Below are 20,085 nucleotides of genomic sequence, written 5' to 3' on the forward strand. Positions count from 1 at the left end.
CCTGAGTTCAAGACCTAGTATTGCCAACAAAGAAAACTACAGATTTGATATTCATATTTAGGTCTACAAATCCACTGGCAGTTTAATTTTGTGTATGATGTGAAATAGGGTTCTAGTGTTTTCTTCCTGATGGATAGCCATCTGTCTTGGCACCACTGGGTGAAAATTTGCTTGATAGTAAGGAACAGAGAGGTTTTAAGTAAGTAGATTCTCAACCTAGTGAGCACTAAGTCACAGTCTACCTTATTATTGCACCTAATCTCTCAAGGAAGGAACATCTGGTTCCCATCATGCCTCTTGTGACTTTCATAGCACAGAGAAGATAGTAAATTCTTGTTAAATAAAATTTTGAAGCCTAATATTTTATTTTTTATTATTTTATTTACTAAAGAAAAATAACCAGAAGGCTGCTCAGAATCAGACATCATAACAAACACAGTCTGGGGGTTGAAGTTCCAGCTGTGTTAAAAGTCTCCTAAGAGGGGCTGGGAAGGTGTGGCTCAGTGGTAGAGCGCTTGCCTTGCATGCATGAGGCCCTGGGTTCAATTCCTCAGCACCACATAAGCAAAAAGAAAAAAGCCAGAAGTGGCGCTGTGGCTCAAATGGTAGAGCGCTAGCCTTGAGCTGAAGAGCTGAGGGACAGTGCCCAGGCCCAGAGTTCAGGCCCCATGACCAGGGCCTCCTAAGAAAGTTTCCTCTCCATCTTCTGCTCTTTCCTCCTCCCTTTACCTCCACTCAACCCTGTCTCCACCACTTGCCTATATGCCGAGTTGAATGTGCTCCTCTCCCGGCCCTGGTCATGTTCAGTGATTCTCTCTCTGTCTCTCTGTCTCTCTGTCTCTGTCCCTGCTTCTATCTCTGTCTGTCTGTCTCTCTCTCTCTCTCTCTCTATCTCTTACACACACACACACACACACACACACTCACACATGCATACATTTGAACAGAGAGAGGGGAGAGAGAGGCTATCTTTCTGACCTGTGACAACCCACCACACATATACTTGAAAATTACCAAATGAATAGAATATCTCTGTACGTGCTATAATTTGTTTGAAATCTTCTTTAACTTCTTTACTAAGGAGCAAATTGGCTTGTAAAAATTTGCTAATTTCTCCAGGCAAATGACAATATTCTTCTTTCATACACAAATAACACTTATAAAAAGCCTTTTTTTCTATAAGCTATAGGAAAGTGAACTTTCTCTCTGGTCTCTTATGCAAAACAGAACTCAACATGAAAGAATGAGTTTGGTTTCAGCCTCCATGGGTCGGTGGACCCGGGATCTTACCGGCAGGGGGACATTGTATGAGCTCCACAGGGGCATCTTTATAGCCTTCCCAAACCCACTGACGTACTCTCTGTGGTAAAGCAGGCAGTGTTCCTTGTTCTTCTGCATAACCCTGGGCTTCCCAAATGGCAAATTTGCTCTCACTGTTGCTGTTACTAAAATACAATAACATACAAAATTGTGACATTAGCAAATGCTACTAGACATAGAATAACTCCTACTGGCTGGTTTTTTGTGTCAGATGTTCCATAGTTATCTATTTTTCATCGTTAACTTCTTTGAAATCTTTCAGTCCTAGGAGGTAGGGTGTACTCTCCACTTCTGTTAAAAACAAAGACTTAAAGAAGTACCTTGGCCAAGAAAAGGGCTTAGAAAGGATCTGAAAACGGTTTTCTTTGGCTTCTTACAATTCACAATATGTATGGGGTTCTTTTCTTTTCTTCTTTCCTTTTTTCTTTGGTTTATTCCCTTTGACAGAAGGAACTGTTTTTGATATCTGTACCTTTTGTCTTATATATAAATTTATCTGATTTAGGGCAGGGAAGGGGAAGCACAGAAATGGTGGGACAAAGAGTGAACCAATTCAACAATGAGACCCACTAGACATGTTGGAAATGAACTACACAACTTAACCAATTCAACAATGAGACCCACTAGACATGTTGGAAATGAACTGCACAACTTGGCAGGGGAAGCATGTCCAGAGGGGAGAAATTGGAAGAGAATGCCGGAGGAGGTGACACTGTTCAAAAGGAAATGTACTCATTACCTGACTCATGTAACTGTAACCCCTCTGTACATCCCTTTATAATAAAACTTTTTAAAAAAGAAAGTAACTAAAAAAAATCAAAATCTAAAATGATAATACACACATACACACACATTCACACACTCTCTTTTTTCTCTATTGTTTCTTGGCAATAAACTCTACATTCAATAGTCTCAGATAACACTCAATAATACTAGATAGTCTCTAGATAACACTTAAAGGTCATGTGTTTTGTTTGTTCTCAATATTGAACAATACAGTTTCTACTGACTTACTTTCTTCTTGGGTGAGATTTAGCTTTTGATTCTCATGTTCCAATTGAGTCTCCTGCAAAATAATGAGAGGGGGAGTGGAGGAAGTAAGTCAGAACAATGAATTTGGAGTAGTTAAGATTATTCCTATAATAATCACATAAAGTATTACATGACTGAACAGTGGATCCAGACTAAATTGAGTTTAAATTCCCATTCTGTCACTGCTCAGAAATGCTACTGTCCTACCCCCATACCTGTGCGTGTGTGAGATATTTGTGTGTGTGTGTGTGTGTGTGTGTGTGTGTGTGTGTGTGTGTGTGTGTGTGTGTGTGTGTGTGTGTGTGCAGGAATTTGCAGAGACATAATTGGTAATGATCGAGCCTTCTGACCACAGCTGGAATGGACAATTGCGTGGGAGGACAACCCCTGGGCTTCTCCAGTTCCCCAGAGGGTTCAGGTATAGATTCTCATTCAGGAAACATGGAGCTAATATCTGAGAGGCTTCAGTTCTGTTCAACTTGGAAGCGGTGCAGATGCTCATCTTGGGACTATATCTAGAGCAGCAAGAGGCATGTTGGCCGAAGGGAGCTCTGGGTTTGCAATCAGGTCTGCCAAGCTTCTATAAGCTTGAACTGTTTACCTAACTTCTGTGTGTCCTCTTTATCTCTAAAAGGATTAACAAAACATTCACTGCATATACTAATGACTCATTATCACTTTTTGGCGATGCTGGGGTTTGAACTCAGGGCATCACACTTGATAGGCAGGCACTCTTCCTCTTGAGCCATGCCCCCAGCCTTTTTGCTTTAGTTCTTTTTCCAGATAGGATTTCACATTATTGTGCAGGCTCACCTGGACTAAGAGCCTTCTATTTATGCCTCCTTGGCTGGAAAGCATGAAATACCACAGCCAGGTTATTGGTTCTGCTGGGGTCTTGATAACTTTTTGATCAGGCTAGAGTCCAGTTGCAATCTTCCCAATCTCTGCTTCCTAGGTAGCTGGGATTTGAGCAATGAATCTCTGCACCTGACCTTTATGATTAATTTTTCATGGTGGCTCCACTCAAGTTAGCTAGAGCAGTAGGGAGAACACCTAACATCAAGGTTTGACGTCAGGTGTTACATGGTAACTTCAATATAACATAGCAATCTCCTATCTCTACTCTGATCTTCCCTAGGGATTTATTATTATTGAGAAGTTTTACTGGAATTTTGCACTTTAAGGTCTTATTTTGGTTGGGTATTTCTGTATGTATGGGTGTAATCCTGTTTGGAAGACTAGGAAATATAAGGTCTTTGGCTGAGATAAGAGGATTACAAGTTCAAGACAACTCTGGGCTACATGGTAAGTTCCATACCAGCCCAAGCTTCACAGTGAGACTATCTCCATATAACAACAGCAACAACAAAAAACAAGAACAATAACAGAGGCATGGTCTTCACTGACTGGGCCGATTCTTACCCATGGCAGAGCTCTACAACCACATTTCAAACTTGGCATCATAGATACCTTGAAAAACACTAGTTTTAGCTTGGTGGACTCCTGGTAATTGAGCTCCAAATTCATTCTAAATTTCCAGTGCACTTCTCCATTGACCCAAGGCCTCAATCTTCCCAGGTGGACTTGGGTCTCGTAATTTGGATTCCTGTTCTAACTCCTTGCTCTTAGTGGTCTATGAGCACTACAACTTCATCTTGTAGTAACTCCCCTGGATCTGAAGTGTTGCTTCTGCTCTCGGGGCAGGGACCAATCTGCTAAAAAGACCTCCCAAATATCACTAAGTGTGGCCTTACAGAGATGCTCCACTGCTACCCAAAGAAATACTTTGCAACATCTATTCTAGTGATGGTGCCTACATCCAAGTTACAATCCCTATCTTCTCTAAGTATCCATGCTTGGATTCTGAACCTGCAAGCATGGTTTATAGGGGGGAGGGGGGAAGAAATTACAGTTCCGTGATTGCTATTTTGAATGGTCAAGATGGTTAGCTAAATGATTAATGATTCTTTCCCCAACAGTGCTTTCTAGACTACAAAGCATATGAATGTAGTTAATCTTATAATGTATGAACTATAGTCTTACATCTGCAGAGAAAGCTCATATATTTACTTAGTAAATATCCAAGGCAGAACACAAACCTGCGTGTTGACTCCTGGGATATATAGCTTATCCCTTCTCATTCCTGTGGTGCATGAAGTTGCTACTTACATTCTGAAGCACAGCACACGTGCAGTCTAGCTTGTCCATGGGCAATGGAGCAGTAAAGCCACAAACAGATGAACTGGACACCTCCTTCGCATGAGATGGCTCATAAAAAGGCACTTTCAGAAGATGGTTTAGACTGCCGTGGGTACCATTGTTTGGTGCCGGTTGAATTCGTAGAAGATCTGTTGTTTAAACAAATCAAAGTAGCTTAGAATTGGAGGCAACAACTCTACATTGGAGGGAGTGGGGGACAAGAAAGCAGATACCAGGTGTTTCTGATTTATGCTCTATCACAGTGCGTGTGCCCACTCCCTGACTTTCATCCCCATCGTGACTTTTATCCAGTCTCTGGATTGGAACGCACACAGGTGGACTTCTGTTATTCTAAAGAAGACATCCATTGCTTACACGACCATTTTGTTCCTCAAACATCCCTTGGTTTTCTAGCAAAAAAAAATCTATACTTTTTTTGTGGGGGAGTTAGGGAAAGGGAGTACTGAGGATTGAGTCCAGGGCCTCCCACAAGCTAGACAAGAGCTCTATCACTTGAGGCATACACCCTGTCAAAAACCATGAAACAAAAAAGCAAAAGAAAATCCCTCTGTTATTAATAAAAACACAGTTTCAGTTTAACTAAGTTAAACAATTCAAAATCTTAATTAGTACATAAGGACCAAGAATTTAAGTTGATTAAGAATGCAACACATGGGCTGGGAAGGTGGCTCAGTGGTAGAGCACTTGCCTTGCATGCATGAGGCCCTGGGTTGGATTCCTCAGCACCACATAAAAAAAAAAAAAAAGCCGGAAGTGGCACTGTGGCTCAAGTGGTAGAGCGCTAGCCTTGAGCTGACGAGCTGAGGGACAGCACCCAGGCCCAGAGTTTAGGCCCCACAACCGGACCCCCCCCCAAAAAAAGAATGCAACATATTATTTTTTTAAGTGGGTACATTTTTGTTTCTAAGTCACATTTACTTATGACAGGACAGTAATATGATGAAGAGAAACAGCTGTGGTCGGTTTATTTCCAACTAAGGGTGAAACTGCAGCTTTTTATGCCAGGTGGGAAGATGATCATGAATGCAATGGAAGGAGGCACTCATGTAGATGCCAGGGTAATAAATGTCTGCCCAAATGGGACATGCTTATCATCCTTCTATGCTAGAGGACTTCTCTGTATATAATTACCAAACAAACAAACAAAACATGTTTTTAGATGCATTTAACCTGCTTTGAAAAGTTGGCCGTATTATTTGTTTTTCTAAATTTTTATTCTATTAGATTAGCATATATTAATAGAAAAGATTGATTTCCTAAGATCTAAAGATGACCATTACTGGTAAAGCAAAGATAATTCAGTCTTTGTTTTGTGTTGCTTTGTTCTGAGACAAAGTCTTACCGTGTAGCCAAGGCTGGCTGCCTGGTTTTCCTAAGTGGGGGATTACAAGCATGTATTACCATGCTCACTCTTATGACTATACAATTCCAAATAATAAATCATTGTTTTCATGCCTTCCTCATTTCCTTCTTCTTTGTTAATGGGTACTGGCATTTAAATTCGGACTCTTGCTAGGCAGGTGCTCTACTACTTGAATTATAACCACATCCCTGTTTATTTATTTACTTTTTGCTTTAATTATTTGGGAGTGGGGAATCTCATTTTCTTTACCCAGGGGACAGCTTCTCATTTATAGTCTCCTTCCTATGCCTACCATGTAGCTAGTTACATAGGTGCATCCTTCCCCCTCCTCTTCTGCCCTACACACACCAGTGCCCAATTTATTTAGTAAGATGAGGACTCATCAGCAATATGCTCTCAGTCTCCAACTCTGAAATAGCTGGAATTACAAGCACAAGCCACTGCCCTGGCTGCTTTCTGTCATGTTAATGCAGAGCATGTAGTCTTCAAGGTTCGATTTATTCTGCTCCAACTATCCACCATTTGCTGGTGAGTTCATGTATATACTTACCACAAAGGAGATTGTAGAGTTCAATATTCTCAAATGGTTCAACTTCAATCTTTTCTTTAAAGCTGGGGCCATGTGCCAGGAAGATAGCCTAGGTGGTAACAGTAATATTACTAGAGGACATCTGCATTCACATGTACGTGTGGGAAGAGACATGTTTCTACAAGTATCTTACTTTGGCAGGATTTCTTTTCTGACTTGAAAGTGATTTTGAAATCATTTTTTCCTGTGGTATTGCTAACCCCCATCAAGTGTAATCCACAAGGAGTTTACGTCTGTCTCTGCCTACTTCCCCAGAGCCTCACAAGCCGACAGGCTGAAAGGACGCAAGCAACAGTGGATAACTTGTATCAGCACAATTCCATATCTAAACACTATGTCTTAGAAATTCATCTTTTCACATTCTTTTCATGTCATTGCTCAAATATGGTAATGTATGAAAAAATGATGATTTTTTAAGCATCAATATTTTGCACCGCTTCTTCATCCCCATATTTCTTCAACATCTCTCTCCATTCTTTTGAGATAAAGTACTTTGATTATACTTAATTGATGAGAATTTATACTATTTATAATGGATATAATTAATTTTTTCTATTGTAAGCTACAAGTATGGAACATAGACCACATTACCTCCATGCTCTTAAAGTCATTGTTATAACCATGGTTGCCTCCTCCACAGTACGAACTTGATTTACTCCTATAACAAAAGGTTATATTACACTCAGACCAATGTGGTAATATGAGGCTTTATAGTAAATAATAATGGACTTTGATGGACTTTCTCCATCAACAAAATAAACGTTCATTTTTGTGCTCAAGTTCTTAGCTATAGAGAAATAAATAGAATGGGAAGTCAAAAGTCAAAGAAAAGGAGAATTCTAGGTTCTATAAATAGAACTCTCTAACTGGAGATAAGTAAGTCTCAAAATCTCTATGGGAAGCTGGGATGTTCATTGATGAAAGAAAAGGGGTTTTGAACTAAGACTTTAGTAAAATTTTCTATAATTGGTACTCTGTTTTCAGAAAAAAAAAAATGAGTACATTTTGCACTCCTATCTTCTAACCTAGTTCAATTAAAACACAACAGTAAATATTGCAAAGATGTTGATCAGCAGCAAAAATATGAAAATTCCATCTGCAAATGTTTTATTTCCTAATATTTCCCACGAGAAAACTTTAAAAAAAAATCTGTTCTTCCAATTGCTCATATTCTTGCCTTCCAACCATTAATTTGATTCTGGAAATTACCAATAACAAAAAAAAATATAGCAGCCATTTGGAAATGAGTTGATTTTATCAATTGTATTTCAGGTCCAGGTACAATAATGAAACTTTCTGGAACAAATTCCCTGTCATCTTTATGCTGTCTAATGAACACGTCTGAAATTGAGGCTGATTTTCCTCACCACAACTAGGTAATTACACTGGTAATGATGAACAAGACATGTCCGTTGACGCCCAAGCAGTTGCCAAGGCCTATCTGTGAAATCTCCTTCCTGGGAGTGCTTCCTTCCCTCTTCTGTCATGTAAGGCAAGATCTACAGCCTCATCGCCTCTGCCCTGAAGAAGCTCCCTAATGATCATCCTGCTTTCCAAATTTCAGGATCTTCCCACAAAAGCATACACCTCTCTTTCGTACATTGTTAACAACTGATGGAAATGCAAACACATCTTTTAATGAGGATACATTTGGAACCCAAATATGAAAAAGCAAGACCATCCTGGAAAATCTGGGTCATAAGTTAATCAATCGTACTTTGCTGGTGAAGTCCAATGTAATGAATCGCACTATGCCCAAAACTACATAGCCTGGTTTGGGGCTGTCACTACATTGGGGCTGTCACTATTATTTCCCAATAATATTACATAAAATGATACCACAAGATAAAAACGATATACGTTTCTAGTAAGTCTATCACTAGACTATTCTGCTCCATAGAGTAGCAAAACAAGCTCTCTGAAATGTCATTTTCACTGTTTGAAAAAAGCTATGTAATCTCCTCCTTTCTTCAAGCTCAAAGTCTTACTACTTATACATGATAAGTGTCATTAATGCACAGGGGTTTCATTCCCTAGCCACTCCAGCAACTGGCCAATGCAACTGATTGCTGGGAACTAGTTTCCTCTGGGAACCTGCCTCCACCCTTTCTTCCTGAAGAATAACCAGCTGCTCTGGGCAGCACTACAAAAAGATGTAAGCAAGAATCTGAAATAATCCAGTCTCTAACAAGACTTGACAAGCAGATGGTACCTTCTAGTGGAAAATGAATCTTCCTCCTTCTGATGACAAATTCTACATGGGGGCTGGTGAACTGATGGAGAACTCAGTTTCTACCCCCTTGCCTTCTTGGCTGTGTATCTTGAACTGTACACAGACTGCATGAGGTAGGGCCATTGTCTTAACTACAGTATATCTTTAAATCCCAGGACAGAACCAACCCCCACCAGGAAACCTTCTCTGATGATCCCCGACATCAGTGTGAGATGTCATCTGTTTGTTTCTTCCAATCTTGTACTTGTTTCTGGCACAGTGATTAGCACCCCAGGCCCTGACTGTCTGTCTGCCTTCCTTTCCACCTGGGGGAAAATTGTCAGGGCAGAATGGTGGCTGTCATTTCTAGTTATATCAGTTAAGCTGCTATTCCAAGATAAAACTGGTATTCCAAAATAAAAAGTTGTTATTCATGCTCTCTTTTTTTAATAAAGCACTGAAATATTCTTCAATTAGAGTTTCAAATAATTGGGTTTACCAAAAATAATGAAATCTCATAAATTTTAGGAAAACTGAGGCTGAGGAGGATACAGATTCCACAATTGGGTTGCAAACAGGTAGCTTGGGGCTGGGAAGGTGGCTCAGTGGTAGAGTGCTTGCCTTGCATGCATGAGGCCCTGGGTGCGATTCTTCAGCACCACATAAGCAGAAAAAGCCAGAAGTGGTGCTGTGGCTCAGCGCTAGCCTTGAGCTGAAGAGCTGAGGGACAGTGCCCAGGCCCAGAGTTCAGGCCCCACGACTGACAAAAAAACAAATCAAAAACAAGTAGCTTGAGATTCATGTTTTCAGAGTAGAGAATCAAATGTACCTAGGAATAAATCAGATGAACACTAGCTCTCTTGTGAAGGGTTTGACACTGGGGATCACTGTGCGATGCTTACAGATGGCATGTGGCTGAACTCTTCTTCCATACCCCTTCTCATCCTATACTAGGGCCTGCTAACTTCTAATTTGCCCTTAACAGTGAAGATTTAGAAGACGTACCCCCTTTAGATACAAATTTATTTTCATTCTATGTACCTAACTTAATAAATGCTTAATTTTATTTTAGGAATATACATTTAGAAAATGTTATCCAGAGTGAGCCACAGTATGGTGGCTGAGAGTACAAGGACTTAAAAACTTTGGACCAATATTAACATCCTCCCTCTCCCTCTCTCCCTCTCTCCCTCTCTCCCTTTCTTCCTCTCTCTCTCTCTCTCTTCCTTTCTCCCTCTCTCCCTCTGTCTCTCCTCTCCCCCCCCCCCCCCCCCGTCTTTCGGACAGAGGGCAGTGCCATCTAGTGACCAATTGTGGAAATACATACCATAGCTGAGCACTGCATTGGATTATTTTAAACAGGTTCTGCCAAATCTCTAGTTTTTCACACACACACACACACACACACACACACACACACACACACACACTGAAGCCCAACTCTCTTGTCCTATCTCATCTTTTCTTTCTTTACCAAATATATAATTTTAGCCACTGTATTGCCATTGTGCCTAGCACCTCTTGTCATTAAGTTGTGTACATATAAAGGAGATCAGGAAAATATATGGTCCTGGTATCACTGATACACACAAATGTGGAAAAATATTGGAATAAAATACAAAAGGAGAAAGCACTCATTTAGCTACCATAATATGTATATGTATTTTTCCCCAGCTTAGTATCACTCTTCTCCACTGGATTTACCATTCTTAGGGAAGAAATTGTGTCTCTTAGAATTTTGTTGTTGTTGTTGTTGGATCCATGAAGACACTCGTTATCTGAGATAGAGTTATTCAGGATGGTCTTACTTTGTTTTCATTGTCTTATTTCAATCTCGAAAATGCTTAGTGATCAGCACAGATTATAAATAGAAAAAAAAGTGATAACGGTTACAACTAATTGGTTTAAAAAAAAAAAACCTCTTTTGTGAAAAAAAGGAAGATGACAAAGATCTTAAAAAGCAATTTAGTCACTCACTCACTCCCAGCCTGGGAAAGCAAAACTGGTGTCACCCTTACTCTATCTCTTGCCTTAGGAGACGGTGGTCAGGTAGCAGCGTGATGCTACATCTCTGGATCTGTAGCTAGAACTGTCTCCACCTTCTTTTCCATTCTCATCTTTACTGTGATGGTTAGGATGTTATGACCATGACTAAGAGAAACAATTTCAAATGCAGAAGTGCTTGAAAGCATGGACAATAACAAGGAGATATCAATAGTCAGGAAAGTTCTTACGATTATAACAGCAGATAAGATACATCTAAAATGCAAGATAATTGTCTCTGGTATTATAAGTAGATAGGCACACAGACCTTGTAGCCAGCCACTGTCGATCAACCATCAGATGAACTTTGTCAATTCTGACATTTTTGGCATAGTGTAGTCGTTTGGGCAAATGAGGAGTCAGATAGGGTTTGAAATGCTGGTTGGGTTTTCGGCACTGAAAAGGTGATAAATATTTCTCCCATGAAACATAAGATATGCAAACTAGTTAACAAGTTCCATCCTCTAAGAACATTTCTTAAATGCTTATTAAAGAAGATCTAAACTCAATTAAATGGGGATATTAAACTTGTTGTCAACATGGTTGATACTATTATATAGTTCATTATACTGCTTTTATTCTTATAAGAATAAATTAGGTTGATATTAAGATTTATTCAAATTATTATTTGGTATTGGATATTTAAAACTAATATTCCTGGGTAAGTGTCTTAAGCCACAATAAATTCCTCCTCTTTTTGACAGAAAATAAATGTCTACAACTTTTGAATCTAAGTTATATATAGAAAATATAACAGAAATAAGATATAACTCATAATTTTTAATCTCATGATCTTGAAGAATGAGGGGGGTAAAATCATGTAAGAATATCAAGAAATAAAATCTCTTCAATGTCCTTATTTCTCATGTATTTCAAAGCACAATATCTCATCCATATTAACAAATCTGTGTCATTATCTCATATTCAATGTAGATAGAAAAAAGAAAAACTATAAAATACAACTTACAGAAATAAAATGTAGAAGAAATATAGGAAATGGGAGAGTCAGGAGAGATTAGAAAATGAAACAAGACAGAGAAAAATATTGGCCATCCACACACTTCTGCCCATCTTCCTCTTGCCTGTTTTGCTATCTTTTCCAGGTTATGGCTTTTAGTACTTTCATCACTGTTTCCTTAGTAAGCCAATAGTCCAGTGACTCTTAGGCAGGTATAGAATAGCAGATGCTGACCGCCAGCTTCCCAAAAGAGGTACAAGTAAAGGACATGCCTCCAAGGACAACTGATCTTTTGATTAGTCTCACTGTCCCCTGGGCTGTTGCTAGAGCTGGTCCAGTGGAAACTGCGGGCACGTGCCAGTTTCTGAAGAAGTACATGGTTACTCTTTTTTTTTTTTTTTTGCTGGTGTTGGAGCTTGAACTCAGGGCCTGGACTCTGTCCCTGAGCCTCTCTGTGCTCAAGGCTAGTCTATCACCTGAGCCACAGCATCCTTTCTAGCTTTTTCTGTTTATGTGGTACTGAGGAATCAAACCCAGGGCTTCATGCATGCTAGGCAAGCACTCTACTACTAAGCCACATTCCCAGCCCCATACATAGTTACTCTTTAGAAGTGACCGTTTGAGAAACAGGTACCAGAGTTAAGACAATAAAGTTAGTGTGGATGTCTTTCATGTGATGGAACTTAGAGAGTTGCCAGTTCATATTATGTTGAGCTGTCCGTTGTGGGCCATCAGAATAGCACCACCCCATGGACCGTTTTCCTGACTTTTCCTTGATGAAATTGTAGCTCCTTTCTATATGTCCTTGACCACTAGTCTTACAAGAGATGGATGTCCTTCTCACCAACTGGACTTCAGCTAGGTAGAGAGCGCGAAGGGACAGACAAAGAAGAATTCAACAGCTTCATCACAAGTGGAAGTAAATGTTATACAATTTGGGCTTTCTAAACAGTAATTATTAGTGTAACTATATGCATTTAAAAACTGTAAACAATGCAAATTGCATATTGATATCTCGTCATGCAAAAACAAAATGGGGAAATGAGAAATAGCAGTTAAAGACACTTTATCTTATAACCTCTTTCAGAAATGAGGGGAAAATTCCCACAGGTAGATTTTAGAGTCCATGTTGAAAATTCGGTACTATCCTTTCACGTAGCATAAACACTGAATGCACAAATTCACCAGTAGGGGACGACATCGTCTATCACTTTACTCAAGATCTGTATATTAGTGAAAGGAATAAGATAACATTCTCAAGATCCCCGTGCTAAAGATTACCAAGTGTTTCTCTCTGTAATCACTCCCACTGCATCCTTTCTGGCTTTTTAAATGGCCTCTTATCACTATACTTAAACAAATTTAATTTCATTCTAAGCAATGACATACTCATGGATCCCACATAGTTAAGTATATATTTGTGACTGTGTTTTGAACACATATTTAAACTACTAGGTAAAGGGCTGAATATGAGCTCAGTGGTTGCAAGCATGAAGCCAGACACAACCACGTTAAAATAAAACCTATCACAAGAGAACATTTTAGGCCTTTCTGACAAAATAATGAGCCCTACTTTGAAAATGTTGCTTTAATGTATCTGGAATTTTCTCTTCTCATTTCTGTAATAGCCACGATTAAGAACCAATAAGAAATAACTGTGCTTATATTAAGAAGATAATAGGATTTTTTTCTGCAAAAGGATAGGGTTCTTTGCTATTATAGATATCTAGTCACACAAAACTGGAGGAGAGCTAGAGGCTCACTGGCAAGCCTTAGGAGTAACATCAGTTCTTTCAATGAAAACGGAGAATTTATGCCATTGTGACCCTCAACTTATTTCCTGTAGTGGTGTCAACTCCAGGATGAAAACAACTGAGATAAAAGCAAGTAACATGCATGTTGATGGAGAATAAAAATTAAATTAGAAACTGGGTGTGGTAGCACACACCTTTAATCCCAGCTATAAGAATGAGGCAGAATGAGATGTACAAGACATTATGTCAAAAAATGAACTTTACAACTTTGGACAGATGGGGGGGGGAAGGGGGAAAAGAGGAGGGAAGGAGGAAGATGGGAAGGGATAGGAAGAGGAAACAAAGGAGGAGGCTACAATGCTTGATAAGAAATGTATTTATTATCTTGCCCATGTAATTGTAACCCCTCTGTACAGTTTTTTCACAATAAAAAAAAGAAAAAAAAAGAATGAGGCAGGAAGAGGGTAAGTTCCAGGCTAACCTGGGCTACTAAATGAATCCCATCTCAGTCTCCCTACGCAAACACACAGACACGCATATGCCCAAATCACAAGCAGCTCAAATTCAGAAATATATAAATAAGGTCACTGTAGTAGCTCTATGTATTAAGGAGACTGTATACTTACACTGAGGTTCCTAACGATTTCTTCAGAATTAACTGTTTCAGAAGAAAAAACAAATCACATTACATACTTAATAACTGCAAAAAAAAGTGAGCAGCTCACTGACTTTGCATGTATATTTATTTATGAATAGCTATGATTTGGTAAGATTAAATTAAATGATTTCAAGCAAAATGATTTCTTACTCTACTGTTTAAAAATACAATAGTAGCTGTGTGCTAATAGATTCGTGCCTATAATTCTAACTATCAGGAAGTTGAGATCTGGAGAATCAGGGTTTGAACCAGCCTGTGGGGGGAGGAGGGAGGTCCGTAAAACTCCATTTCCAATTAATCAGCAAATATCCAGGTTGGAGGCATGGCTCAAGTGGTAGAGCACTAGCCAGGAGCAAGCAAGCCCTGGAAGCCTTTAGTTTTAAACAAAAATTGCCTCCGTATTTTTTCAATGGACTCATCTGTTTAATATAGGGAAATAACATTTTGTCACTACTAGGCACCATAAAATGTAAGCACAGGGCTGGGAAGGTGGCTCAGTGGTAGAGCGCTTGCCTTGCATGCCTGAGGCCCTGGGTTCAATTCCTCAGCACCACATAAGCACAAAGAAAAAAGCCAGAAGTGGTGCTGTGGCTCAAGTGGTATAGAGCGCTAGCCTTGAGCTGAAGAGCTGAGGGACAGCGCCCAGGCCCAGAGTTCAGGCCCCACGACCAGACCCCCCCCCCCAAAAAAAAAAGAAAAGAAAAAGAAAAGTGGCTGTGTTTTGGTTTCCCTGTTTGTATATAGTACAGCAAAGGTCTTGGTATTTTCATTATGTACTTGTGAAGAGATCCAAATGACGAGAGGGGCAGATAAATTTGCATTCTTATGTTTAAGTAAGGTGTACCTCTCACAGTATAAATCACAGCCCCAAAGTAGCCAATAACCCTACTGCATGATGTACTGTATGATCAACTGTTTAATCGTATAAATAGAATGTAAATGTATCCCTGAACGCTGTGTTCTAGTGTCTCAAGATTCTTTGATAGCACCAATCTCTTCACCGTGCTGTTGTTATGATGTCCTTGTCACGGAACATGGTTAGTGACAGGAAGATAAACCTGGATGTTACTGTAAACCACAGCATTTTTTTGAATGAAAGAAAAAAATGAAGTAACCCATCAATATAAGATATTACAATAGACTAAAAACTAAAGACTATCCTGAAATATCAGCATTCCTCAATTGCTTCTATTTGACCTTCCACCAAAAGTCACAGGGGCCTATTCATCCTGGGCACTCTGGTTATGATGCACATCCATTTCTACCTCTCTCCTTCCTCAGCTGGCTCTTCATACTTACAGGTAAAGAAGTCCTCAGGCACCTTCTGACTCCTGATGCGAGGGGCAGGCCCTTGGTACATATAGAAGTTTATTCGGGGAAAATAATCAGTCATATATTCCACCTTCTCACAGTAAGTCTGGTCCATCCCTAAATTTTAAAAGGTCCATTAAATATGCATATGGTTTTCTCCAATAGATCTTACACACATTCATGTATTTATATATATTAACAAACACAGATATAATGTTAGCAAATGTATGAAACAATGCAGGACATCAACAAACACCCTTCAACTGCCTGTCTGCATCAAATAGGAGATACTTACGCTACAGATCTCAAAGCTTCACTGAGAACTTATACAATTATTCTACTACTTTACTGCCACTCTAGGTGGCAGAACTTGAAAACTGACAGTCAAAGAAACAGGGAAGAATAATAAACACATATGTTCAACATTAAAAAAAACTAATTAAATCTTTTTATGTCTGATTTATCTGGAAGACAATACAGTCCATTTTTAATCAAAATAGCAACATGTATCTTTTTAAAACTAAAGCTTAAAATATTTGTTTTTAAAATTATATTATTTAAACATGCGTAACCAATACGTGGTCCAAAATGGTTTGTTAGCTGAGTCTTTTTATTGTCAGATTCTTCTGACCGCATGCACGTTTTTGTTTCTTTATATATTTACTTATTTATTTATGTTGGGACAAGATCTTGCTATGGAGCCCTGACTGGCTACAGACCAAAGCTCTCCTAGCTCAGCTCTCTTCTGCTCACCCTTGCTGTCTTGTTCTTTCACAGATTTGGAGGTCAGCTTCCTTGAGGGGACTAGAAAAAAAATGCAAGTCTGTCTCACTTATTTCTCAACACTCCAAACCTAGAAAAGTCAGTATCAATGAAGCACTTATAGATGGATATTAGTGGAGGGCCTGGGGCTATAGCTCAGTGGTAGAGTGCCCGTCTAGTATGCTTGAGGCCCTGGGTTCTATCCCAACACTGCACAAAGGAAAAGGCTGTTCATGGCATGGTAGGGGAGGCTGCTACTTTATTTATTTCAATTCTCAGGTTAATCCTAAACAGAAAAATATGAGGGGAGACAGACTTTGAAAACAAAAAGCTATGATTAAATGCACATGTATTCACATGATTTTAAATACACAGAGCCTGGTAAAACTGGCAAATATCATAAAGTACAGTCATTCTGTACATAAATATCATAAAACATAGTCACCCTACAATATCATGAAGTCCAGTCAATACACATGAAGCTATCAGTAGCAGAAAAAGCCTGAAAAGTACTTTCTAGATTGAATACCAACCTAAACATGTTCCCATTGAGTACAATAACTCCGTTTTACTGAGGATAAGGTACACGGAAAGAGTTTCAGAAGTATTAAGTAACTAGAAATTTTAATTTAGTCTTTTTTTCATCATCTACCAAAAATTTTATTCTTTGCTTCTTCAAGAATCTCTAGATCTGGAAATATAGACTCCAAAATAGTTTTGTGTGATTTCCCGAAGTGACAAAATGTACACAATGATAAAATATGATTTTAATTTTTAAAAAAAGCATACCATGGTCGGTCAACAGGATGATATTGACACAGTTGTGTAAGTTCCGCTGTTTGAGGCCCTCCATCAACATTCCAAAGGCATTATCTACCGACTCTAAGGCTTTAATTACCTTTAAAAGCCAGAATAAGATTGTCTTTGTAAGGTGTTTTAACTAGCCAAATCACTACAGTGTCAAGTAAAAATTAAATACATTTCCTTCTCTAAAATTTGTCAGGTTTTGAAATAAAACATCAGAGCCCAGCACCTCTCTTAACTACATTTATCAAGTACCAATTCCTCACATTTCTATAAGAAAAAAAAACTGAACCAAACCATGTTTCTTATAAAAGAAACATTGTTTATGTAAGGTCTGCACAGGGACACCTCCTTCCCTCTTGGCTAAGTTTCTGCCCAGTATCTGTTACCCAGGTAACTGGCAGACCTGGAAGCAGTCACCTACCCCTCCTGCTAGGTCACATCCTGGGCCACCTCCGGTCACACCCCTCCCATCTGACCTTAGGAGGGTCCCAGACCCTGAGGTCACATCCAGATCCAGTGTGGCCACACCTTTCCCCCACCTGGCCACACCTCTTCCTGTCCCTGGCCTAGATAAGTCCTGGCTCAGGAAACAATGCTGGACATCAACAAACAGTACTCAAGTCTAAATGTTGAAAAGGGGAGACCCAGCAGTTTTCAAGAGAATAAAAGTGTTGCCTCCATTTGGAAAGGTCATCTTGGTGATCTGGGAGTTAAAGAAGCAGCATACTCTATGGAGTAATAATGCTACCGTAGACATTTTTCCTAAGTAAATACTTAGCATACAAATGGAGATTACACGCAAAGATATTCATCACAACACATCATTGGTTTATCATTTAAATTTCAGGAACTATAAAATATGGCATATATTTTTAACATGTGTAATGTATCGCCCTTTATTTTTGTATGAGAGTATGGTGAATGTATGGTGGATGGAGTATTTATAAGGCATAGGAAGAAGCTCACAACCCAACGTTAAATATTAACAAATGAAAAACCAACTATGTACACACTGTAAATATGGAATGATCCCATCTTAATATAGTTAAATATATTGGCCATTTCTGAGTAAATGTACATGCATAGAGCAATAAAAGACAATATGCCCAGGTACTACTGACTAGTTGTCTAATGAGTACATTGGAGTTAATTTTTATTCCAGCATTTATACTGTATTCTTTCTTTAACATTTTTCTTTTTAATACTTTTCCCTTTAACATTTGCCACATTATCAATACAGTACATTGTACTGACCCAAAGTTTAAGTGAATTTCACTGATAGAACTTTTCCAAAAAAGTGAGACTATCAAAAGAAAGAAAGAAAAAGAAAGAAAGAGAAAGAAAGAAAGAAAGAAAGAAAGAAAGAAAGAAGGAAGGAAGGAAGGAAAGAAAGGAGGGAAGGAAGGAAGGAAGGAAGGAAGGAAGGAAGGAAGGAAGGAAGGAAGGAAGGAAGGAAGGAAGGAAGGAAGGAAGGAAGTTGGGCATGGGTGGCTCACGCCTGTAATCCTAGCTACTCGCCAGCCTGGGCAGGAAAGTCCATGAGACTCCTATCTCTAATTAACCACCAGAAAATCAGAAGTGGTGCTGTGGCTCAAGTGGTAGAGCTCTAGCCTTGAGCTGAAGAGCTGAGGGACAGTGCCCAGGCCTATAGTTCAAGCCCTATGACCCAGAACAAAAAGAGCTGGAGGCATGGCTTAAGTATAGGTGCCTGATTCCAAACCTCAGCATCACCTAAATAGAAAAAAAGAAAAGAAAAGTTCTTGGCAGAGCGTGGTAGCACAAATCTATAATCCCAGCTATTGGAAGAGGGGAGCAGGAAGGTCATGAGTTGGCTACATAGTGAGACTTCGTCTTAAAAAAATTTAAATAAGTACATAAGTCAAAAGCTCCTGCCATCACTATATTTCAAATGCTGCTCCACCATCTGCATTTCAACACTCTACTATCACTATTTCATAAAGCTACGCAAGATATACAATGCCACAAGAACCTTCCCACTAAAACATTATTCAAACTATCAAATTTTTGGTAGCTGAAACATTTTAACCTGAAAGGCTTATGCTCACCAATACTACTATTCATCAACTCTGTCTCTTTTATTCTTTCTCCTTTATTCCTTTCCTCAACAGCTTGCGTATCATCTTCTTCATGGGTCGGCATGCCTGACAGAATATTAGGCCCACAGAAACTGCCCTGAGGAGGTTCTGAAGAGCAGAGAGAAGAGAGTTTTTAGGACAGAGGGTTGAAACCCAGGACTTGTGCCTGGTAGGCAAGCACTCTATAACTTGAGCCACACCCTCAGCCCTATTGTTTGTATTTTGTTTTTGAGATAGAGGCTGACTAACTTTACCTGGTCTGGCCTCTAATTTGTGATCTGCCTGTCTCTGTCTCCTGAGTAGTTGGGATTACAAATGGAAATTCCATGCCAGTCTAAAAGAAGGGTTTTAAGATCTGAAAAGACTAGAGCATGTTTCACCTTGGCTAGTGGGTAAAAACAAACTAAAATAGCCTTTGTGCTTTATATGTCATTAACTGAATGCTGTGTTGTTATTTGGGATGTCAAGGGGAGGGAAGGAGGTAAATGAGGGAGCAAAGGCTGGTGAATACACACTACATTGGCAAATATAATCCCTAACTTTGATGTTTTCATGATATGAAATGACAGTATCACCTCCAGGTCATAAGTAAATTTTTATCAAAAGATTCAAGATGCGGTTAATAAGGCAGTTATTCCTTCCTAGATTCGTAACTCTTTTGTGATTACAAAAGCAGAGATCCTGTTTAGAATTTTAGTTATTTTGATCTTCTCATGCATTTGTGGACTACATTTCTGCTTAGGAGAAACAAAATAATAGTTTTTATTTGGGCTAGATGATGTCCCACTTGTTAAAAAAAAAAAATAAAACTTACTCTAGCACTGACTGGTCCACTTTTATGTCCTGCAGAATCAGGCTCTTCCACATATATGGTATAAAAATTGGGTCTAGGGTAAAATTGAAACAGAGAAAGACATTCATTAATAATTTGGAGGCGATCTACAGGCTACATTTGGGTTT

General features: G+C 39.1%; 1 protein-coding gene across 1 annotated transcript in view; it reads right to left on the bottom strand.

Annotated features, from left to right (window-relative positions):
* Positions 1 to 20,085, bottom strand: part of Enpp3 (ectonucleotide pyrophosphatase/phosphodiesterase 3) — a 56,633-nt gene that overhangs the window by 15,981 nt on the left and 20,567 nt on the right. The window contains exons 11-20 of the mRNA XM_070010917.1: positions 19,940 to 20,012; positions 17,012 to 17,120; positions 15,449 to 15,577; positions 14,118 to 14,149; positions 11,048 to 11,175; positions 7,116 to 7,182; positions 6,486 to 6,573; positions 4,522 to 4,700; positions 2,335 to 2,386; positions 1,291 to 1,445 (exon numbers count right to left, since the gene is read on the bottom strand). Of these exons, the coding sequence (XP_069867018.1) occupies positions 1,291 to 1,445; positions 2,335 to 2,386; positions 4,522 to 4,700; positions 6,486 to 6,573; positions 7,116 to 7,182; positions 11,048 to 11,175; positions 14,118 to 14,149; positions 15,449 to 15,577; positions 17,012 to 17,120; positions 19,940 to 20,012 (1,012 nt within the window). The remainder of the gene's footprint in view (positions 1 to 1,290; positions 1,446 to 2,334; positions 2,387 to 4,521; positions 4,701 to 6,485; positions 6,574 to 7,115; positions 7,183 to 11,047; positions 11,176 to 14,117; positions 14,150 to 15,448; positions 15,578 to 17,011; positions 17,121 to 19,939; positions 20,013 to 20,085) is intronic.

The sequence above is a fragment of the Dipodomys merriami genome, unplaced genomic scaffold (genome assembly GCF_024711535.1).
Source record: "Dipodomys merriami isolate MVZ:Mamm:240054 unplaced genomic scaffold, mDipMer1.0.p SCAF_8, whole genome shotgun sequence".
Taxonomy (NCBI): Eukaryota; Metazoa; Chordata; class Mammalia; order Rodentia; family Heteromyidae; genus Dipodomys; species Dipodomys merriami.